The sequence below is a fragment of the Bos grunniens genome, chromosome 7 (genome assembly GCF_055505025.1).
Source record: "Bos grunniens cultivar Pamir isolate PY7600 chromosome 7, Bosgru_T2T1.0, whole genome shotgun sequence".
Lineage (NCBI taxonomy): Eukaryota > Metazoa > Chordata > Mammalia > Artiodactyla > Bovidae > Bos > Bos grunniens.
Window position 1 is genome coordinate 49,724,095 of NC_141171.1, and position 23,456 is coordinate 49,747,550.

At 50.2% G+C, this 23,456-nt stretch overlaps 2 protein-coding genes and 1 long non-coding RNA gene across 7 annotated transcripts in view; 2 read left to right on the top strand and 1 right to left on the bottom strand.

Moving 5' to 3' along the window:
• KDM3B (lysine demethylase 3B) overlaps positions 1–6,446 on the top strand; it is a 57,751-nt gene extending 51,305 nt beyond the window's left edge. For both annotated transcript variants that reach the window (XM_086411811.1, XM_086411812.1), the window contains 4 exons: positions 2,119–2,258; positions 2,513–2,689; positions 3,145–3,279; positions 5,009–6,446. In XM_086411811.1, the coding sequence (XP_086267937.1) occupies positions 2,119–2,258; positions 2,513–2,689; positions 3,145–3,279; positions 5,009–5,089 (533 nt within the window). In that variant the 3' untranslated portion in view covers positions 5,090–6,446. The remainder of the gene's footprint in view (positions 1–2,118; positions 2,259–2,512; positions 2,690–3,144; positions 3,280–5,008) is intronic.
• Positions 6,447–8,135: 1,689 nt separating this feature from the next.
• On the top strand, positions 8,136–14,168 carry REEP2 (receptor accessory protein 2). Of its 3 annotated transcripts, none has more exons than XM_086411826.1 (8): positions 8,136–8,319; positions 10,069–10,141; positions 10,430–10,506; positions 11,676–11,796; positions 12,001–12,114; positions 12,472–12,619; positions 12,714–12,844; positions 12,930–14,168. In XM_086411826.1, exons 1-8 carry the CDS (start codon positions 8,288–8,290, stop codon positions 12,996–12,998), a joined length of 765 nt encoding a protein of 254 aa, XP_086267952.1. In that variant the 5' UTR covers positions 8,136–8,287; the 3' UTR covers positions 12,999–14,168. The 3 variants fall into 3 exon arrangements, with proteins under 3 accessions (XP_086267952.1, XP_086267953.1, XP_086267954.1); XM_086411827.1 differs by having other exon boundaries at positions 12,478–12,619; XM_086411828.1 differs by lacking the exon at positions 8,136–8,319 and adding an exon at positions 8,372–8,478 and having other exon boundaries at positions 12,930–14,165.
• Positions 14,169–17,358: 3,190 nt separating this feature from the next.
• On the bottom strand, positions 17,359–21,943 carry LOC147369443 (uncharacterized). 2 transcript variants are annotated; one of them, XR_015167466.1, is made up of 3 exons: positions 21,812–21,943; positions 17,886–18,001; positions 17,614–17,752 (listed from the first exon to the last, which is right to left on the bottom strand). It is a non-coding gene; the product is annotated as an uncharacterized LOC147369443 (long non-coding RNA). The 2 variants fall into 2 exon arrangements; XR_015167467.1 differs by lacking the exon at positions 21,812–21,943 and having other exon boundaries at positions 17,359–17,752; positions 17,886–18,108.
• Between the last annotated feature and the right edge of the window lie 1,513 nt (positions 21,944–23,456).

Below are 23,456 nucleotides of genomic sequence, written 5' to 3' on the forward strand. Positions count from 1 at the left end.
GAAATAGAGGAAAACAATAGAATGGGAAAGACTAGAGATCTCTTCAAGAAAATAAGAGATACCAAGGGAACATTTCATGCAAAGATGCACGCAATAAAGACAGAAATGGTATGGACCTAACAGAAGCAGAAGATATTAAGAAGAGGTGGCAAGAAAACACAGAAGAACTATACAAAAAAGATCTTCATGGTCCAGATATTCACGATTGTGTGATCACTCACCTAGAGCCAGACATCCTGAAATGTGAAGTCAAGTGAGCCTTAGGAAGCATCACTACGAACAAAGCTAGTGGAGGTGATGGAATTCCAGTTGAACTATTTCAGATCCTAAAACTTGATGTGAAAGTGCTGCGCTCAGTATACCAGCAAATTTGGAAAACTCAGCAGTGGCCACAGGACTGGAAAAGGTCAGTTTTCAGTCCACTCTCAAAGAAAGGCATGCCAAAGAATGCTCAAGCTACTGCACAATTGCACTCATCTCACACGCTAGTAAAGTAATGCTCAAAATTCTCCAACCCAGCCTTCAACAGCACGTGTACCATGAACTTCCAAATGTCAGAGCTGGATTTAGAAAAGGCAGAGGAACCAGAGATCAAATTGCCAACATCCGTTGGATCACTGAAAAAGCAAGAGAGTTCCAAAAAAACATCTACTTCTGCTTTATTGACTATGATAAAGCCTTTGACTATGTGGATCACAACAAACTGTGGGAAATCCTGAAAGAGATGGGAATACTAGACCACCTTACCTGCCTCCTGAGAAATCTATATGTAGGTCAAGAAGCAACAGTTAGAACTGGACATGGAACAACAGACTGGTTCCAGATTGGGAAAGGAGTACGTCAAGGCTGTATATACTTATTTAACTTATATGCAGAGTACATCATGAGAAATGCTGGACTGGACGAAGCACAGGCTGGAATCAAGATTGCCGGGAGAAATATCAATAACCTCAGATATGCAGGTGACACCACTCTTATGGCAGAAAGTGAAGAAGAACTAAAGAGCCTCTTAATGAAAGTGAAAGAGTGAAAAAGTTAGCTTAAAACTCAACATTCAGAAAACTAAGATCATGGCATCTGGTCCTATCACTTCATGGCAAATAGATGGGGAAACAGTGGAAAGAGAGACTTTATTTTGGGGGGCTTCAGAATCACTGCAGATGGTGACGGCAGCCATGAAATTAAAAGATGCTTGCTCCTTGGAAGAAAAGCTATGACCAACCTAAGCAGTATATTAAAAAGCCTAGAGATTACTTTGCCAACAAATGTCCGTCTAGTCGAAGCTATGGTTTTTCCAGCAGTCGTGTATGGATGTGAGAGTCAGACTATAAAGAAAGCTGAGTGCCGAAGAATCGATGCTTTTGAACTGTGGTGTTGGAGAAGACTCTTGAGAGTCCTTTGGACTGCAAGGAGATCCAACCAGTCCTTCCTAAAGGAAATCAGTCCTGAATATTCATTGGAGGGACTGATGCTAAAGCTGAAACTCCAATACTTTGGCCACCTGATGCAGAGAACTGATTCATTTGAAAAGACCCTGATTCTGGGGAAGATTGAGGGCGGGAGAAGGGGATGACAGAGGATGAGATGGTTGGATGGCATCACCGACTCAATGAGTAAACTTCGGGAGTTGGTGATGGACAGGGAAGCCTGGCATGATGCAGTCCATGGAGTCACAAAGAGTTGAACAGAACTGAGCAACTGAAGTGAAGTGAAGTGAGGGATCAGATGCCATTATCTTAGTTTTTTGAATGTCAAGTTTCAAGCCAGCTCTTTCTCCTCTTTCACCATCATCAAGAGGCTCTTCAGTTCCTCTTTACTTTCTGCCATTAGAGTAGTATCATCTGCATATATCTGAGGTTGTTTATATTTCTCCTGGCAGTCTTGATTCTAGCTTGTGATTAATCCAGCCCGGCATTTCATGTGATATACTCTGCATATAAGTTAAATAAACAGGGTGACAACATAATAGCCTTGACATACTCCTTTCCCAATTTTAAACCAGTCCGTTATTGCAGATAAAGCATAGTAGAGAGTAAACTTGTTTGAATTGGACATTTTGCTTCACTCAGAGGTAGTGAAGTGGCTGCTTACATTGAAATATCATTTTGCTTTTTTCAGAGGTTCTCAAAACAATTGACGAGGGAGATGCTGATGAGGTGACAAAGCAAAGGATTCATGATGGAAAGGAGAAACCCGGTGCTTTGTGGCATATCTATGCAGCCAAGGATGCAGAGAAGATCCGGGAGCTGCTCCGAAAGGTATGTCCCTGAGTGGGCTCCCAGCTCACAGGTCTGGGGATGCTAAGACAGTCTAACTAGGGTTTCTCATGTAGAGTCCCTTGGCATTAAAGACTTGTGTCCTTTGTTACAATGCCCCATAGGGCTGAATCCTCACTTAGAGGATATTAAATAAAGTAGGTATTACTGCAGCAAGCTGGATTTATCCTGTTAATAATCTTTATGTGTTTACTGATTTTTCCATCTTTGGGTTTTGATCGTGGTTTCATGATCAGGTTGGAGAAGAGCAAGGCCAAGAGAATCCCCCTGATCATGATCCAATTCATGACCAAAGTTGGTACTTGGACCAGACCCTACGTAAGCGGCTCTATGAGGAATATGGTGTGCAAGGCTGGGCCATTGTTCAGTTCCTGGGAGATGCTGTCTTCATACCTGCTGGAGCCCCACACCAGGTATGTCCCAACTTGTGGGTGGGGCTCCGCAGTTCCCATAGTTTCCTTATTTCTGAGTTTGTTGCTAATCTGGCAGTAGATATAAAAGTGTGGGTTAGACCAATTGCTCTTAAACTGCAACTTACTTTTTGCGTTTTCATTTTCTTCTATGTAATTTTAAATGCTCATTTAAAGAAGAAAGTGAGTCTCAGTTCAATCCCATTTTCAATTCCTTCATTCTGCCTTCCCCAGAAAGTAGCCTACTGTTAAGAATTTGATATATATTTTTCCAGATCCTATTTTTGCACTAGTACCATTTTCATTTATAAATTTATACTTAGAGTCTTTCTGCATTTGTTGTCGTTATAAACGTGGGGTATCAGAAGTGTTTCTCCAGTGTCCTTGTGCACTACATGAGCGGTTTCCTCAGGTTACTGACTGGCGCCTGCTGTCTGCCTCTGCCTTTCCTCTCGCAGGTGCACAACCTATATAGTTGCATCAAAGTCGCAGAAGACTTCGTGTCTCCAGAACACGTAAAGCACTGTTTTCGCCTGACGCAGGAATTCAGGCATCTCTCTAACACTCACACAAACCATGAGGATAAACTGCAGGTAAAGAGCTCCTCCTCCACTCCAGCCCTGTCTTATCTCCTTGTAGGCCACATACATAGGAGGCGCACACTGCTTTCTGAGGCTATCATCTGGGCAGGATAACTGCAGAGAGCTGACTCAGGCCCATGTCTGGGGTGTGACAAGTCCTCGCTCAGGAAGTGTTTAATCAGTCCTCTTCAGGTTTACTTTTAGAGAATATTCGTCTTTTCACCTCATCACTTCCAATGTGGCAGTCTTTTCTTTCTCTGCCCCTGGAAGATACAGTGTTTCAGTGTCAGTAACTGCACTAGACTGACCTCCCCGGTCAGGTGAGAAAAGCACTGTGGCAGTGTGTTCTAAACCTGTTTCCACAGAACTGCCTTCTCCCAGCAAATTTCTGTGCAAACTCAATTCCTTAGAGCCCTGCTAGGGACTGTAATCCATGTCCCTAAGAGTTGTTTCCCCCTCATAGATCTAAACTGGAGAATCAGATTAGGTTTTCCTCTGTTCTGAAATGGATTGGAACTTTAAGGGCAGAATATCATTTTTAATATACCTGGATGCTTAGTAACATAAAAAAAAAAAAGAATAAGAAAGCAAGATTCCCGAGGCAGAGGTTTAGCATCCAAACAGGCATTCTCGCAGCCTCTCACTTAAGGCCTGTTTTCCTGCGTCATGCCTGTGACTCAGGTGTGTCAGTGACCCGTGAGGTTGGATATTTTTCTTGGTTGTTGCTAGATTGATAGATGACATTTCTATTATAGATAGAATGCAAGTGTTCAGGCATATATATTTTAGACCACCCTCTGTTTGGTCTCTACTTGTCACATATCACCTCCCAATCCTCTGTTACTGCTTTATTTTTTCCTGTAGTTTTCACCATCTAACATACTATGTATCTTTTGTTTGTTTCTATTCCTACTAGAACATAAGCTGTTTAAGCTCCATGAAGGCAGAGGTTTTGCTGTTTTAGTTCACTGTTTTTCCCTAGGACATGTCTGACACATAGTAGGTACTCAGTAAACATTGGTTGAATTAATACAAAAAATGTGATAGAGAATAACAAGGGGGCTTGTGTGGCCATCATTCAGCTTAAGAGATAAAGCATCATATTCATACCATATATATAATGTATTTATATACAACAACTACATTGTTGAAGCCTCCATGTACCCTTTCCCATTCCATCTCCCCAAAAATAATCATCATGTTGATTTAAAACTGTCTTCATCCTGTTCACTCTATTTTAATAACTTTTGCTTCATACATTATATGTGTTCCTTTTTGACAAATTAGAAAATATAGGCACGAAAGGGAAAAATACCCAATAAATCCTACCTGCCCACTGTTTTTAGTGCATTCTTATTAGCTATAGGACCTTAATGTAAGATTCTTGACCTCAGTTCTCATCTGTAAAATGGGAATAATAATAGAATCTACTTCATAGGATTATGGTAAGGATTAAATGAAAGTCCACATAAAGAGCTTAGCAGTAGTGCCCAGCACATATAGACACATAGAGGATGGTGATTATATAGGCTTTCAAATGATGAATCACTCTTTTTTGAATATAAACTGTATATTCTGTGTGATTTGTAAATCATCTTTTGGGGTTGGTTAGGGGAGCACGCAGTCCTGGTTGAGGGCTTTCCTCACTCATCAGTAGGCTTTTAGTCTTTGCAGGATATTTTCATTTGCAGAGCACAGTCTGTGGCTGCCATGGACTAACTGTGCTGATTGCTCTCTCCAGGTGAAGAACATCATTTATCACGCAGTGAAAGATGCTGTTGGCACCCTCAAGGCTCATGAGTCCAAGCTGGCAAGATCGTAGGCGTGGAGAAATTTCAAACTCCCCTGTGAAGCAGGTCTTTCACTCACAACACATACAGGGAACGACAGGGTTCTCTGCTGGAGCAGAGGTCCTTCACTTGGAGCCAGTGTGGTCAGTATTACAAACTCTCCAGCCACTCTTTTCTACGCTGCCTCAACACTGAAGGTTGACACAGGAAAGTCGCACTGTTCACACACACAGTTTCAGACTCCAAGCCGAGGGTGCCACATCCCTATCCTGTGGCCTTTTGGGACTTCAGATTGCCTGAACATCACTGGGCTGTCCTGCACATTCTCATGATTTGAGATTTGTGGAAACCAGGAATGTGGGCACACCTTTCTTTTTTTTTCTCTTGTGCCTAGTTAAGTGGGAATGTGTTTGGAGGTAGGGGGAAATCACATACCTGGTACATGTGGGGGCTAATTGTTTAAACACGCCTGGTGGAAGCCTGATGGTGTCTCTACACATGACCTCTGACACAGCCCATCCCAGGAGACGGGTGAAGCCATTCCCCACCATCTCTCTCCCATGAACACTGAAGTCTTGAAGGACCCAGGGAGAATCCACTGCTTTTCCCAAGAGGCTCCAGGATTAGGAAACGTGTGTATTTAGTGAAAAATAGGTTTGTAGTGAAATAGTTACTATTTCATGAAAGTAGATATTTTTAGAACTTTTGAAATACCACAGTTGTTTTCCTGGATTATGAGGAAAGGCACATTACATTTAGTCTTCCTTCGAGAAAACTCTTTGAAGAAATAAGATTTTTAGAAATCAACTGCCCATTATAGCACAAAAATCAGCCAAAGCAGAATTTAAAAGAATTGGCTTTTTAGGGTTCTTTTAATTTCACCCCCCTCCCATCTCAGCCCTATCTTGAGGGAACAGCCATCTTGAGAAAGAACTTTGTCGTGTCTGAGCTGTGGTTTGTTCCATGCATACACACACTGGTGACTCCAGGAACCATTTCCACCTATTACCAGCGTTCCCTTGGGACTCCTCTTGTAGTTCCAAATTCAAAGGAAAGTTTGCTTTCCTACATGAGGCGTTTTGTTTTGGGAGTTTTTTTGTCCAGAAATATTTTCAGCAAAACTTTCCAACTCAGTGGAGTTTTATTAAGAATTTATTTGAAAATGATGGAATTCATTGGCCCATAGATACATTGGAAAATGTATCTATCTTCTTCCCAGCTGTACTGTAGTGCCCTGCAGGCTTGTTTATATGTTCACAGTTACTTTTTTTTTTTTTTAATAAAAGTCATTTACTGTAGAATACTTTTAATTTCACTTTCTGTATTTTAATTTTGTTGAAGGGCTGATTGGGATTTCCATGTTCTTATTAAAAATCTAACAAATCTGTTCATAGTGGACTAACTTCTTCCTGTGCCAGTTGTTCTAAAAAGCAGGGCCAGGTTGAGGGTGGGGTTGGAGTTGGAGGATAGTTCATTTTCATATCATCATTACATTGTTGCATCCAATTATTACTCTTTGCTTCCTGAATTTGTGCCCAGTTAGGCGAGGGATGTGCCAGGTCATTGTGGTTTGAGGGCTTAGGGACAAACGGGAATGTGCTACATGAGCTAGAGGTAGGAGCAAACATGGGCTTTCCGTAGTTTCTGCCCTATGGGAAAGGTGGGTTCCTACCTTCCAGAAGCAGCCTGGGGGGAAAGGGCCAGGGAGAGTGGCCTGAGCAAGGTTCTGGGCAATCAGTGACAAAGTTCCTCAAAACAAGAGGCCTGGCTGCCCATATAGGAAATTCAAGTGGCTTGAAGAGTGAGGACAGACTGTGTTCCAATTAGAAAAGGCCTTTTGAAGAGGAAGTTGTAAAGAATAGCAAGAGGGGTCATCAGAGGCTGCTTCCTTGGATCCTGTTGGAAACACATCTTCCAAAGTGTTTGAGCCTGGAAATACAATTATCAGGGTGGAAATAGACCATTGTGTGTGGTTCAAGGATACTGAGTTTGAATAGCACCATAACTGAAATACAGAGTTCTGAGCATGTCCTTTAGGCCAGGATGGGCACGGGCTGGTGCTGTGATCATCAGAGGATTATACCTCAACATAAAGAATGCAGAAGCTTTGAAATGGGATGGGAAAGGAAAGCAGTGGGGGAAGGGAGGTTGCAGAGGTTGCTGGAGCTTTGTTGCTTTGGTGAAAATCAGGAGGCAGGCTAGCCTACATTCTGGATATAAATGTCTTCGGAATTAGGGCATCCATTGCCACCAGTGCTTGCTGATGGGGATGGAACTGGAGCCCCTTATTCATCGCCACGCCTGGACCCCAGGCCTCTCTACCAGCCTCTTTACAAAAAGGGTGATTCCCCTGCCCCAGGGTATCCTTGAGAGCACAGGGCCCTGTTCCCCTACAAAACTTAGGAACTGACAACCTTAAAGCAGATCAGATTGGGAATGGCGTTAGGCCTTTTACAACTGGAGTGATTGGTGATGGCGGGGTGGATATATGCCTCTATGCCTTTGACCTCAGGACTTCCTGGGTGGGTGTCTTGACGGTCAGCGATAGGGGAGAAGGGTTTGATAGCAGTTGGAAGAAGTAGCCAATTCAGTAGACTTCCTAAGTTCCTTTCTTAGCAGCATGACTTAGTGGTTCTGTGACCCGAGGCATATTATTGAACCTCCCCGAAGCTTCCCATTTTCTTATCTTCAAAATGATAATTATAACGTCTGTCTTATGGGATGGTCACTGAAATAACGCATGTGAAGCTCTTAGCACAGGGCCTGGCACACAATAAGCAGTCAGTAAGTCAGTCATTATTCCTCTTAGGATATTTAAGTCTTTCAGCCTGTTGTGATCAGCGCAGGAAGAGGGCTAGGATGTCCGGATGGAACCATGAAGGCCTCTGAGGACCTCAGTCCTGGGTTTGGAACCCAAGAAAAGTGAACAAGCCATTGGAGGAAGGCAGGTCAAAGGCGCATGCCCAGCGACAGCAGGTGCAGGGGGGCGCGCCGCTGCCGCCGTCGCGGCCTCCCCTTTAAGAGCCGCCGCCGCCCACGGCCCGCCGCTGCGGCAGGGACCTCCCCTTTAACGGCGGCGGCTCGGCGCTCCGCGGCCCCCGCGGCGGCTGCTGCTGCGGGTGCTGCTGCTACTGCGGCTCCTGCTGCCGCCGCCGCTCGGCCTCCAGCAGCCACATCCTCGGCCCGGGCCGGCTTCCCGCCCCGCACCCCGCGCCCCGCCCGGCCCCGCCATGGTGTCCTGGATCATCTCTCGCCTGGTGGTGTGAGTGCGGCGGCGGGGCGCGGCCGTTTGGGAGGGGGATGGTGGCTAGGGGTGGCGGGTGAGGGGTATGGAAGCCTGGGATGGACCACTCCGTGGCTTCGTACAGCAGAATCACCTAAAGGCACATCATCCCTATTTGGGGTCCCCAGAGACGTGGAGGTGAGGGATCCGGAGGAGCGGGGAATGTTCGAGGAGTAAGGCAGGCCTGGCTTCCCATCCCTTTTATTTTTAATTTCCCTGTTTCTGCGCCCTCCCTCATCCCCGAGGGGGCTAGGCAGCATGGCTTGATTTATGAGGGGAGGCGGCTTGTCCCCTCACCCACGTAGCACATCTGGCCGGAGGAGCCCCTCAGACCTGGGCTCTCATCTCCCAGCGGGAGAACTAACGGAAGAGCCAGGGGAGCAAGGCAGGGCCTCCTCATTCCACAGCTTAGGGCCATGGCAGCCTTGGCCTCCCCGAAGGGCCCCATTTCTCCTCCCTCTTCCACTGTCTGTCAGGAGACTGGGGGTGAGGGCACATGCTCTGAAGGCCCCCCAGGGAGGACGGGAAGCAGAGATGCTTGGATGACAAAGTGTGGGAGGTAACTGGGAGAGGATATGTGTGTTCAGCCTGGGATTGTGAGAGCCGTGGAGGGAAGGGTGTTAGGTGGCCTTCATCCCAGGCTGCCAGTTCTGTCCCTCCCAGCTCCCCCAGGCTCCAGGAGGGTGCCCTCTCCCACAACTGTGGACTTTGTCCTTGAGGATTCCACCCCCGACTCCATCTCCGAAGTACCCTGCCTCAGTGAGGCAAGTCCTTGGGGAACAGGCGGTATCCACACATTTGTCAAGAGGCTGGGCCTGGCAGGAGCTCTGCATGGCTTCAGTTAACCTGCCCCAGCTTAGGACCCTGCCCCTCAACCTCCACCTTGGGGCACTGACACCCCAGAATCCCCTCCCTGCTATCGTGTTCTTCAATTCTGGCTTCCTCTAGACCCACCAGAGTCTCCTTCCCTTCCCACCTGAGGGAACCCAGGGGCCTCATACGTCCATGTGGCCTTCACAGTGGCTGCTCCTCTTGTGTGAATGAGCTCCCCGAGTGGCATTGGTCCTCTCCTTGCCTCACCTGTGTCCCGTATGTGGTCTCTGATGGGAACAGCACAGACTCCACTATAGCCAGGATCTCTAGCCCAGCACACTTTCTGGAGGCTAGTCCCAAAAGTGTTTATATCGGGAAATAAACCACTTTGCCCTTCAGGGCCTCCTGCCCCCGTGCCCTCTGCTCCTCAGGTCCCCAGGGCTACAGTGGTACTTCTGACTGCCAGGTACCCTGTTAGGTGGTGTCCCTGGCCCTACGACGGGAAGGTAGAGGGTAAGGGCCAATGGGTAAGAAAGTGCATGATGTCTGGAGAAGGACGACACCCCTGAGGCAGTGACCTGACCCCCACCCCATGATATAGTTATGCACAAATGAGGTTCAGGGCAGATAAGCCACATCAGACCCTCTGGCCTCTAGGTCTTTCTGTCAGGGGCTGGAGAAGAACTGAACAATAAAGGGGCATCACCCTTGCTGGCTAGGGCCTCCATGCTTGTGTATCACCTCAGGCTTGCCTGCTTTGACCTTAACCCCTGACCTGAGTTCATCAGTCAGCTGATGTGGTACCCTGGAGTTCTGTCCATTCTCCCCTTACCTACCCAGGGACTGATGCAGAGATGGGAGGGAGAGGCCATTGCTTTTGGCCAAGGGGCCCAGTAACCATGCCTGCCTCCCTAGGCTCATCTTTGGCACCCTGTACCCAGCCTACTCTTCCTACAAGGCCGTGAAGACAAAAAACGTGAAGGAATATGTGAGTGTGTGACCCTTCATCTCCTACCCAACTTATGTGGCAGAGATCAGGGAGGACAGTGGATCACATGACAGACGGGGATGACGTTATACTAATGCTGTCAGCACTAATGAGACCTGGTTCGGGGAGGCGCCCGTGTATCCCTTTCCCCAACCCTGGTGTGATACACAGACAAAGTCGGGGCCCTCTGTGCCCCCCTACATAGTGCGTCCAGCAGGTTGGCAAGTAGAGGTGGGGTCCGGGGTGTTTCCCCAAGGCCCCAGCTGACACCGCCCTCTGTACATTTAGGTGAAATGGATGATGTACTGGATCGTCTTTGCCTTCTTCACCACTGCCGAGACACTCACAGATATCGTGCTCTCCTGGTGAGGTCCAGCAACCCCCGCCTCCCTGCACCTCAGGGGCCAGGGCTTCTGACTTCTTCTACACAGCCAGTCCACCTAGGGTGGCATCTCCCCAACAGTCCCATGGGGTCCTGGGTGTCCCCTCCTCTCAGCCCCCATCCAGTCCTGGCTTGATTGAGCAAAATAAGAACAGACATAACTCTCACCTTTCTTTTGGGAGCCAAAGCAGCACAATAGAATTCAGGAAACCTGTTTCTGCCAGACTTACAGTGACTTTGAGCAAGTCACAGTTTTCTAGGCCTCAGTTTCCCTATTTGTAAAACAGGCATATGAGTCAATCTCGTGAACATTGGATTGTATTTCAAAGCTTGTATTTCAAAGGCTTTTTCTAGGCACTACTAGACTATGTATATGCACTCTTGAGGACACGGAATTGTCTAACCATCTGTATATTCACAGCAGGCGCTCAAAAATGTTTACTAAATGAGCAAATGCCTCTTGGAAGAGAGGACGAACATAGCACAGTACACTGAAAGTCAAAAGAGTTTTACTGAGAGGTAGAGGACACAAGATCCTTGCGTTTATAGATTTCAAGGGCCTTTGAGAAAACACAGTTTGAGTAGAGAAAGTTGAATGGGGTCAAATTAGGAAAGAGTCATGGATTAAAAATTGAGAACAAGTGAGTGCAGGTGCCTCTTGATGCAAGCAAAGGAGTGAGCTTTGATGAGGGCTTTGTGAGGATAGAGGAGACCTGAAGGAGTGTGTGGCCTGAGAAGGAGCCATGAGAATAGAGAACAGTCCTTAAAAAGCAGAGGCCGTGTCATGGCAGCAAGGGATAGATCCAGAGCACAGCTGGGGAGGAAGAGCAGGAAGGAAGGGAGTGAGGATCCAAGAATGCACCTGGAAGGTTAGGGAGCTCGCCTTGGTGTTGACCCCAGGACAGAGGAGTGGGTGCTCTTCTGTCAGAGAGAAGAGGGTGATAGAGCCACCGCTGCTGGGAATTCCTGCTGGGGTCACTTTTCACCTTGCTACTGGGAGTCTCAGCTGAGCTTCCCCTTGACCAGTCTCCTAAGCCACATGGGGACCTTAGTGCACTAAGGGGTGGGAGTCCAGCCAGGGTCCTGCAGCGGGTCCATATGCCTCCTGACTTCCTGCCCCAGGCTCTGCCCTTACCTGTCTCCCACCCACAGGTTCCCCTTCTACTTTGAGCTCAAGATCGCCTTTGTGATATGGCTGCTGTCCCCTTATACCAAAGGCTCCAGCGTGCTCTACCGCAAGTTCGTGCACCCAACCCTGTCCAACAAAGAGAAGGTCTGTTGGAACAAGGGACGCTTGCTTCCCACCTATCCCAGGTCAAGGCAGCCCAGAGCCTGCAGCCACGTGTATTCATGGCTCTCCCTGTGGGTGATCTGAGAGGGGCCTGACCCCCTGGGGCAGGTAGTGCCAGGTGTGAACAAGGGCAAAGCAGGGTAGGACCCAGCCTCACCTCTTCCTCCTTCCCCTCCAACCCCTCAGGAGATCGACGAGTACATTACACAGGCCCGAGACAAGAGCTATGAGACCATGATGAGGGTGGGCAAGAGGGGTCTGAATCTGGCCGCCAATGCCGCAGTCACGGCTGCTGCCAAGGTGAGATGGGGGCAGACCCAGCTCCCAGGCCCCAGCTTGCTCATCTCATCCCACAGCCAGTCCCCTTTGCATCCACCGCATTCTTGGGCCGGTAAAGGTCTGGGGGCTTGTGCAGCTTGGGGTTTCCATCCTGCCTTTAACATCCCCCCGCTAAGGGACTTCCACTTGGCGGGCCACAGTTTCCTCACCCGTCCAAAGGGAACGCATGGCCCCAGCCTGTTAGAGCCGCCGTGGGATGGGCTGAGGATGCCATGGGGAGAGCGCTGAGTCCAGTGGCTGCCCAGTGCCCTGTGGTGACCTCTCTCTCCACCCCGCCCCTTCTCCTCCGGTCCTCCTGGTGCGTGGTGGTGACCCCAGGGCCAGGGGGTGCTATCAGAGAAGCTCCGAAGCTTCAGCATGCAGGACTTGACCCTGATCCGGGACGAGGACGCGCTGCCCCTGCAGGGGCCTGATGGCCGCCTCAGAGCCAGCCCTGGCAGCCTCCTGGACACCATTGAAGACCTGGGTACAGTCCGGGCCCAGGGCGGGCAGGGGGCGAGGGCGAGGAGGCTGAGTAGGGGAGAGACCAGACACCTGCTCTCCTTTCCTCCCCAAACCAGGAGATGACCCCACCCTGAGCGTAAGGTCAGGCACCAACCAGGCAGATCCCCGGACAGAGATCTCTGAGGATGACACGGGAGACAAGGCCCCTAAGAGGGTCAAACCCATCAAAAAAGTGCCCAAACCCGAGGTGAGAACCGGGACAGAGCTTGGGGAAGTGGGAAGGGCTTGTGGCTCCAGGCGGAGCCCTCTGTCTCCCTCTCTTCCTTCCACAGCCACCGGCTTCCAAGACGCTGAAGACCCGGCCCAAGAAGAAGACCTCCGCAGGGGGTGACTCAGCTTGAGGCCCCCGCCCCCTCCCCGCAGGCTGCAGAATCCCGCTCCACACTGTGCCAGCAGCCCTCAGCCTCAGGCCCCGGGGCCTCTCAGATGGCTGTTTCCGGTGCCTCCCAGTGGCCATTCCCCTGGAAGGGCTTGGGAAAGAGAAGGGAGGCCCTGCTGTGGGGGGCCGAGGGTAGAGGCTGGACCCAGGAGCTAAGGAGGGAGCCACTCAAGGAGGTGCGGGCCCCCCAGAGCCCGAAAGCTACTCTCCCCGCTCCAGCCCTGACCCCGCCCACCCAGTGCCTTGCTGAAGACCATGGCCATCCCCTTGTCCTAACACATGGCCCCACTGCTCTCCCTGAGTCAGGGTCGGCGGCCAGTCACAGCCCAGATTGACCAGAGCCTGAAGGCCCAGCAGAGAAGGAGGGAGTGGGGAGGCCTCGGAGAACCTGGGCTCTGGGCCTACAGGTGTGAATGGAGGACAGGGTCTCAGTGGTGTTTAAGTGACCAGGAGCCAGGCCAGAGCTGCAGCTGGGGGTGTTGGGTATGGCTGTGAGCTACCTGTGCCCACTGAAAAGAGGTGGGGCTCCAGGGGTGTGTGTGTGTGTGAAAGAGAAAATGTGTGTGTGTGTGTGTGTGTATCTTTCTGGGTCTAGAGCTGGGGGCTTTTGAGTGAAGGACTTTGCCTCCAGCAGTAACCTCCCACCACCCAACCCAGCTGCCCTTTCCCCCCTCAGCCCTCCCGCCTACTCTCTCAGCCTCAGAGGACCCCAGCCCATGAGAGAGTAGGGCTCCAAGGGGCCTCTCACCTGCTCCTCTGCCCTTAATCCCCTCTTCTTTTGCCTCCTCCCATTCCTGCCCCAGGATGGGGCTCCATCTCCTCTGGGCCCTCAGTAGAGGCCCCTGCTGAGCCGATTCCTTTTCTCCTCTCCTGGGGGCCCATCTTCCTTCCCCCTAAGGCCCTCTTCCTGTGCCAAGCAGACTAGGCCCCCTGTAACAGACCCCTGTCAGAGCCCAGCCTTTGCCCCACACTTTGCCCCAGCTTCTGCCATGGCTTCCTTCCGTCAGGGCTCGGAGGAGCGTGTAAAGAAGAAAAAGGTATTAGGAACCAGGGGGCTCCAGATCGGTGGGAAGAGGGTGCCCAATGGACCTTTGGCACTGGATGAGCCAATAAACCAAATTCTGGCACCTCATTTGTGTTAGCCTCTGTGCTTTGTTCTTGGTCTACCAGTCCACAGGTGAGAAGGACTTAAAGTGAGAAGCCAGGGCTCAGCTGTGGGATGGAGGGGAGAAGAAGTCAAACTATGAACTCGAGAGATCTGATCTTCAAGAGATAGCCTTGAAGTAGTTCCATCTGGGAAGATGGCTTGGAGGTTCAATATAGAGCCAGGGGGCTGGAAAGAGCCAGGACTTATGAAGGGCAAGGGACCACCCTTAGAGGTTGTCCTGTCCCTCAGAATCCTACTGGAGACCCCTCCCCATTCTGGCACCTCACAGAAAGTGCAAGGGTGTAAGTTCTGGGGGCAAAGATCACGATGAGGCTCCAGGAAAAAGAATGGGATACTGGGGGCTCCTGGCAGAGCCTGGGGATTGGATCGCTGTGGCCTCGAAAGGCTAAAAAATAAAAAACATTGGAGAGGGACAGTGAGCCAGACACTGAAGGGAGGATCTAGGTGGGATGGAGGGAGAGACAAAAATGTGGAACCAGCCTCATGGCTCACATCTGACCCTGGGGACAAACAAGGCAGACAGAGACCCAAAGGCCAGAGCCATTGAGGCATGCCCATGTGGCCTGTGGAAGGAGGGCTGGAGCCCTGAGCTGCTGGGCTGGGGTGGAGGAGTGGAGGAGGGAGGCTGCAGGGCCTGGGGTCAAGTTCTGGGGAGGTGGAGCCTAGGTCACCAGGGGCACCACTGGTGGGAACAGAAGCCTGGAGAAGGGAAAAGGTGGCAGAGGCAGTATCAGAAGAGACAAGGGAAAAGAGCAGAGAGGGAGGGGGGAAGAAGTGAGGGAAGAAGGAAGGCTGAAAGAAGCTAGAGAAATAGCAGCTCAGCCTTATGGAAGGAAAATGGAGGAATCAGAGTGGAGACCTAGCTCCAGGCCCTGGACCTCAGGATTGGCAAAATGTCCCTACACCAGGCTTTCCTCTCCCTTCCCTGGCATCACGGGTGCATGTCCTTCTGCCAAACTTGAGCCAGCTGGCCAAGAAGCTTCTGCACTGAGGTGCTCGTGGAGAGCGAGGGCAGGGGGAGGGAGGCGTGTGAGATGCCCTTTTCATCTTTCCTGAAATTCTCCAGTCAATAACGCTCTGAACGGCATTCCTTTCACCATTGCCCTCTGGGCAATTTGGCCCCTTTTTCTATCAGAAAGGAGAGGAAGCGTCAGAGTAGAAATCAGGTGAGAGACTCCCTTGTTCTAGAAAGATCTCCAGAGAGTAAGTTGCTTGCATCTCCTGCTAGCAGCTACCATGTGGCCAGGAAAGCAGGTTAGGCCTCTCTAACCTAAATCCCATTTGCTGCATTTCACACATACACACACACACACACACTCACCCAACTCACACTCAGATTACACATTTCTATCCACAGTGACCAGTGGCCAAGGAGGTGACTGTCAGATTCCACATCTCCAGGCTCTCCCTGCACATCTGGGTTTCCCTGTGTCAACAGATGATGCTCAGATTTCCAAGTTCACTGGTCCGTTGCCATGGAAACATTGTCTTCTAGACCTCCACACAGGGTCTGACCCCTGTGGTGCTGGGGAGAAGAGGAGAGATGGAGGGTGACCAACAGAATGGAGGGAGGAGGCTGATGAAAAACATCTGGGTCTACATGAGCCCTTGCTGTCTTATTCCCTGGGGTCACCTGCCCTCTCCCCTCCACCTTAGTACATCTTTCTAGGCCAGGGCAGTGGGGAAGGGAAGTCATGACAGAGATGTCTGGCAGGAGCTATGTGGAGGGCACTTGCTCGTTGCCTGGAAACCCACTGGGCATTGAGAGAGAGTAGCTTTGAAGTGGGGGCTGAGGTCTAGCCCCGTGTCCCACGCCCAGACCATGTTGGGGACACTGGGCAGCCCTCCAAGCCTGAGGTCCCTGGCTAAAACGGTCCTCAGGCATGAAGTGGTTTCATCCTGCTTCCCCTCCCTTGTGTGTGCCCCACACTAGGAGAACCTGCTTAAAATGTGATTTCCAGGCTATGACGTCAGAGGAAAGCCAGCAGCTCCAGCCTATGCCAGCTCTTCCTTGATCAGAAGAGCTGAGCCCAGCCTTGCTCAGCCTGGAGGAAAGGAGGTTAGGTAGAGGAGGGAGGGTCTCTGGGGGCCTCTGGTCCTCATATATGTGGCATTCAGAATAATAGGGAGAGACTATTTTCAGGCCAAAGTGCTGTCTTCCCCATTGCCTTAAATACCAGCGAGTACGTGATTATCTCTGTCACAGATTCCCCCTAACCCCAGTTTTCCCCTCTCTGAGCTGGGTCAGCCCTGCATAAAGGAGGAGGACACCTTAAGTCTTAGAGCCATTTGGGTTCTGCCTGACAGCTTGTCAGCAAATCTAGGCTGGAGGCAGTGATGGGTGAGAAGGATGCCTGCAAGGAGGAAAAAGCCCACTAGGTGGCGCAGCTCACCCCAGTGTGGGATTCCCCGGCCCTTGCGGGGGGGAAAGTCTCCTTCAGCAGTCAGTGGGATTTTAAGGTCCGCTGAGCAGAATACTTTACACCGCAGTCCCTGGAGTTGGAGGTTCATGAAGAGAGCATCCTTGTGGGTGGATAGGCAGATATAAATTCTCAATCACTTTCCAACCCCAGTTTGTGTGCAGAGGAGATAGTCAGACCCAGCAAGCAGTACTCCCTTTGGGGAAGGATGAGGTACCTCCTGGGAGCAAGGAAATTGCCATGCTGACCCTAGGAGGGTCATACAGCCCAAAGAACCCAACTTGGGCTTCTAAAATATTATTAAGAGAGGGACAATTTAGGCGAGCAAGAGGGACGCTTACCTAGATGCAGGGTTCCCTGGAGCTGACTCCCTTATGGCCACAATGGTAGTCCCAGGGCTGCCCCTAGGTTTCCCCGTCCCCTGCTCCTTCTCTTATTTTCATCATGGGTACTGTAGAGCTGAAAAAGGAGACAAAGACCCTAATCTTCAGACCCTGGAACCCCAGGGTATTTTTTCCAGCAGCCAGGGCTGATTCCTGAATGACTTACCTTTGCCTGACCTCTTTCCCAAACTGACCCCACCAGCCCTGCACACCTAATGAATTACCCTCTTCTTTTGTCCCAGCCAGATGAGTAATCAATAAATAATGCTGCCTGAAATATTAATGGCAAGTTTTACACCAGCATCCCTTAGCCGTGCCTGTCATTGGGGAACTTGAGAGTTGACAGAGAAATGCATGGCCCCCATAGAGCTCCTTTATTCCTCTTTTCTTTGCCAAGATTTCGACCTGTCCCCATCTCCACCAGATCATGATTCATTGCCATTAGGTGAGAAGAGGACGGGTTCCCCAGAGACAACTCAGACAGCCTCCAGGGGGAGGATGGGGTAAGCTAAACCAAGCAGCGACCCTTCTTGATTCCTTTGTCTCCTCTGATGCAAGTGAGATCCCATTTCCTCTGTTCCATGTCCATCTTGGACCTGCCGGGTCCAGCTTTCTAAGTGGCAACTCAGAAGGAGACCTGGGGCTTCCCTCCTCCCCCTGCTTCAACTATTTTAGAGCCTGAGCAGAAGGGACTCATGTGCTCCCAGACTTCTGGCCCTGGCATTCTCTTCTGGCTTTCTTCTCCCTGGAAGAAGAGGAGGAAATGGAAGCTCTTAGCCCTCTTGAGCCCACCTGGTGGGCTTCCCGGGGGGCCAGCACCCTCCTTAGGGGAAACCAGGCCCACCCAAATTGTTGAACACGCAGTGCCCTCTGCTCACGTGCTCTTTGTCTCCTCCTTCACTTGGTAATGTCTTGCATGTTCTTCAAGTCTCAGCTTAGATGTGACACTGCACCTGGTCCAGGGCCCCGTGGCCTTCTCTTCGTGTTCTCTTCCCTGACAGCACATATCACCCTGTTTCATCAGTGCCCATGTGTCCCCACTAGACTGAAAGCCCAGGCATAGGCGATGGGCCTACCTGGTTCACCACTGTTTCCCCAGCATCTAGTACAGGGCCTGGAACACTCTAATAATTCAGCACATTTTTCTGGAATGTACAAATGACATCTCTGCAGCATTCTTCCTCTCCCAAAAAAACACCAGCCTTCTACCTTCAGCATCTCTTTGCGGAGCTGTTTGCCGGCACCTGAGGATGGGTGTCTGCACTAAGCAGCTGCCCGGGCCACCTACACTCGCCCTGGCCCCCGGCATGTGCTCATGCTCGCTTGCTTTGCCTTTCTCTCTCTCACACACAGATGGGAGCCAGCTTTCCAGCCACATTCACTTCTCACTTTAATTCAAAAGCTAAATTGGGAAGAAGAGCAGCTTCACACTCCCAATTTAGCCTGGGAGAGAAAAAGGGAGACAGTCTGGATGTTGCCAGGGAAAGGAGAACATTGGGTCTGGGGTGGGTAGTGGTGGCAAACGTACCCAGAACCCAAGAGAAGACAGTGAAACCCCCACCCAGCTACTAAAAATAAGTCATCCAGAGGTATGACTCCAGAGTGACCCCTGTGAAGCCTCTTTCCTGCGATGGTGCAGCCATTCTGGGCACTACCTCAGCCTAGGGATGGATTAGAGGGGGTGGAAGAGATTCAGGTTATCGGAACTATCCATAGGAGGAGATGCTGCTGCTTAGGTCGCTGGTAGTAGGAAACCAGAAAGTCCTTCTTAAATCTAACTTTAATCTATTTGGTAACTGCTGAGAGGCCTGATGAATAAAAACAGAATCCATAAACAGATAGTTGCTCATTAATATTCATAGCAGCATTATTCACAATAGTCGAAAAAGTAGGAACAACCCAAATGTCCATCAAGAGATGAGAGGATAAACAAAAAGTGGTATATACATACTTACTAAGCCTTAGAAAGAAATGAAATTCTGATACATGTTACAACATGGATGAACCCTGAAAACATTATGCTAAGCCAGGCACAGCGGGACAAATATTACGGACAAATATCTTCCCTTACAGGAGGTACCTAGACTAGGCAAATTTATATATAGAGAAACTCTAATAGGGATTACCAGGGGCCAAAGAGGAGGCAACAGGATAGAGAATTTACGTTTCCCTATCCCCAGTGTTTCATGGGTACAGAGTTCCTGTTTGGGATGATAAAAAAGTTCTGCCTATGTATACTGGTGACGGTTGCACAGCACTGCACATATAACTGAATGCCACTGAATAGGACACTTACAATGGCTAAAATGGGATATTTTATGTTATGTATATTTTACTGTAATATATTTTTGAAAAAAAACAATGAGTCCAATGTCAGCCTAAAGACATCGTCATCCTGCCACAATAGCTCTCTCTGTAGCTTGACCAGAGGGAAAACAAATCCTTTCCGTTCCGAAGAGTCCCTCCCTTTGCTGATAGAGTAGAAGTGTGGTCTCTGCCCAGAGTGAAGTGAAGACCCCTCTGTGGATGTTCCTGGGCACCGGGGCTAACTGTCCTTCCTCTCATCGCTACTCGTCAGTGTGATAATTTGGATGCAAGTGCTTCTCCCTGCTTCTGGGTGCCAGCTTCCTCTTTAGGCACTCATTTTGACTTTGCCCTAAAACAGGTTCCCTGGGTCTTCCCTGGTGGTCCGGTAGCTAAGACTCCATGTTCTCAACGCAAGGGGCCCAGGTTGGATTCCCAGTCAGGGAACTAGATCCCACTGAGAGTTTGCGTGCCACAATGAAGACCCAGCACAGCTAAATAAATAAATAAGTAAAAAGCAGTGTTTCCATAAGGGTAGACCAGTTAGGGGGATGATTAGAGGAGGAAAAAGAGAAGACTCTTCCATCCAACCTCTCTGACTTTCCCATTGCCACAGTACCACGGGGAACAGATGTACCTTGGGCTGAGAGGCCTGTCTGTAAATCTGGGGGTCAGTTTTTCTTGCTCTCTGACTGGGAGGTCCCTGAAGAGTCTCTGATAGCTGACCCTGAGGCATGTAGACCTTACCCTCTCTCCTGGATGACTACACAGTTTCCTGGCTGGTCTCACTACCAGTCCTCCCCTACCCAGCCTCCTGGAATTATTTTAAAATGGTGCGTTGGCTCTTTGACTGCCTGAGAACCACTTCAGTGGGTGGGAGCTGGATTAGGGGCTCCCCAGTCACTGTGCTTCCCCCAGGATAGCACACCGCACACTGTGGAAATTGCTTGTTTACTTGTTGGTCTCCCCTACTGAGCTATGACCTGCAAAAAAGGGAGAACCTACCTTACTGCTCCTTATATCTTTAATGCCCAGAGTGGAACAGATGTGTGATAGGTAATTGCCGAATGAATGAATTGAAACGACGTGTTCATGTCTGCCCCTGCTATTCGATCTGACTCAAGAGTGCCGGTAGGATGAAAGCTTTGTCTGATTCATTCTGGGGCCCCAGAAAACAGTTCTTAGGATGAACTGGGGTTCAGGCAGACAGATCTGAAGCCAGACTGTCTGGATTGGAATCCTGGCTCTGCCATTGCTGGGCTCTCTGACCTTGAGCAAGTTGCCTGCCCTCTCTGAACCTGTTTCCTCATCAATGAAACAGGAGTGAGAATGGAACCTACTTCATAAGGCATTGTAAGGACAAATACCTGTCAAGTGTTTAGTATGAATCCTGTCACATTGTAAATGTGTCTGGGGGGTGGGGGTGGGGATAGGAAATGCATCTAGAGATTGAGGAAAATCAGAGGAAACAAGCATCACCACTGATTTCAGCATCCCAGTGTTTAGGGGGAGGGGACGGTGAGGCCAGTGCTAGAGCGGGGTAAACCCAGGGGCTACCTGCCCTCCCTCTGCCCTCCCCACAGGTCTGCAGAGTCCAAGCTCACCCACCACGAAGCTGAGCAGCCCTGGCGCTGGGCGGTGGTGAGGGGCCAGAAATAACTGCCGTTGCTATTCCTGCCTTTCTGGGCTGGATGGGAACGCTGCCTTTCTAATCTAAAGGCTGCTCTAGACTTCCTGCACATCAGTGGGTTCTTATGTAACACTCCCCTCCCTCTGCCTGCCCAACGAGCTTCCAGAGATTTCTGCAGCCAGCTTTGCTGCACACTCAGCTGGGGGTGGGGGGAGCAAGGAAGGATGGATTGTCCTCTGAGCCCAGGATCCCGCTGACCCCAGGCCTGGGAGAGGGACCACTCAGCGCAGGGCAAAGGGACTGATGTCCAGGGACAGCAGTCTCTTCCTGATTCTGCAGGGCAGAGAGGACCCAGTATGCCGAAATGTTCACCTACCTTGACCCACTCCCTCTTCCCTTAATGGTCCCTCTGTGCCAGTCCCGTGACTTCCACTTCAGGCCTTACCTAACTCTGTCCGGCACATGACCCCTCGTGCAGACTCTAAGGACAACAGCCCAGACCCTGATTCTCACAGGCAGATCCCCAACCTGGACCAAATCCTACATGGACTCCTCGCTGTAGCCCTGGATCCCATCTGGAGGGTGCAGCCAGGCACCTCTTCAGGGCCCAGGGCACCCTCCACTTCCTCAGGCCTCAGCATCACTCTGTGTGGGCCTGTCTCAGAATTTGTCCTTCTCCACCTGTCCTAGGGCTCAGGATCTCCTCTGGCACCCAGTTTTCCCATCTGAAATTGGAGGAAATAGGATGGTTTCCCACCGGAGCACTCTGGGGTGATTCTCTTTCATTTCCCCTCTTCCACCATGCCTCCACTTCTCCCCCGTCCCCCTGCTCCCGCCCCGCCTCAGTGCATCTTCTGTGCCACTCCATACCTGGCCTCTTCAGATTCTTCTCTCAGTGCCCAAAGACCCTCCCTGGGGTGGGAGCAGAGCTGCCCCCAGACCCATTGAAGGCCAGGCCCTCCATGTTTCCGGCAGAGCTGATCAACCATCGGAAAGTGTGACAGGCACCCCAGGCAGAACCAAAGCGAGAGTCACTTCCTGAGCCCTGGGCTGGTCACAGTGGTGGCAAACCACTATCCGAGCAGCACATGTGGGTGCTGACGTAGCCTGGGGTGGGGAGGAGGAAGTGGCGATGGAAAAAGGGGCTTGTTTTCCTCTGAGAGTTACAGCCTGCTCAGCCCTGGGTCAGACATGATGGTTCCCATTGACTTTCTCCTAGCGTCAGCTGCCATGGACCAGCCCAGTTCTGCTCTCACCTCTGCCTCTTCCTCTTCTATGGTTTGCAAGGAAAGTCTGAGCACTGACATCGGCTCAGACCTGCAGACCCTCTGAGGGCCTCTCACCTTTTCTAGAGCTTTTGGCATCAGTCATCCAATGGACAAGGTCTGAGAGTCCCAGACTCAGGGCTGCTGCCTAATCTTAATTCTCTTGTAACTTGGAGTCCAGGTTCCCTTCTACCCAACTGTAAGCTTCTCAGCAGCAGGAGCCTATGCCTCAGGCCTTTATCCACAGAAAGTCCTCAAAAAAGTTTACTGTTGTTGTGGATAATGGGTGTTTTAATCAGAACCTGCTGGGTTGTAATAGAAACTGAAATAAGCTTTATTTAAAAAAGAAATTTATTAACCTGTGTAACTCAAAGGCCCCGACTCTATCCAGAGATTTACTCTCTGGGTGTGGATCTGTTTTTTAATTTCTTCTGCATGGGCTTCATTCTCAGGTAAGCTCTCCAGGTCAGATGGCAAGATGGCTTCCAGGCTTACATTCCACTGGTTTAGTACCATCTGGGAAAGAGAATTCCTATTGTTCAGAGTTCCAGAAAAAGTCCTAGAAGAGTCTCTCATTAGCCTGGTTTGGGTCATGTGCCCATCCTGATGCAGTGGCTATGCCTAGGGAGATAGAATGCTCCTGGACGGCTGGAAGAAAGCATCCTAGATGGATGACCAGGTAGGGGTGACATGTCCTCACCTAGATCTAGGATGGGGTTTTCTTCCCTCAACCATATGGATTGGGGGTGGTTCTCCAAAGGAAATAGCTGACTGGGAGCACTTAGGAAAAGAACGGTTGGACACACAAAGCGAAAGATGTAGATTATTAGGATTTTGAGTGCACAGCTTCAGTGAGGACCTGAAGATCCTGTGGGTCAACTTCCACATTAGAATCATAGGGGAACCAGTTTGCCCTGGCTGGGGGAGGAATATGTACTCTCAGAGCCTGGGTAGCTCCCCAGAGACAGAAAAAGGATCCTAGGAAGTCTCTGCTCAGTTCTGGCTCTCATGAGCTCAGGAAGATTGTGATTCGGTTAGCCTAGGGTAAAACCTTTCTTTTTCAGAGCTCCATTTGTGCACAGTCAAGGTTGAAAAAAATTCCGCTCTATGAAATAATGTTCTACTGCAGCAAGGAGGATTAAGATGGGCTCTTCAGGACAATGGCCCCTGTGTTAGGATTGGAATGTTTCTCCTTCTCTGTACAACTTTTCAGAAAATGGTCACTGGGGTTTACTTGGGGGCTGAGGATG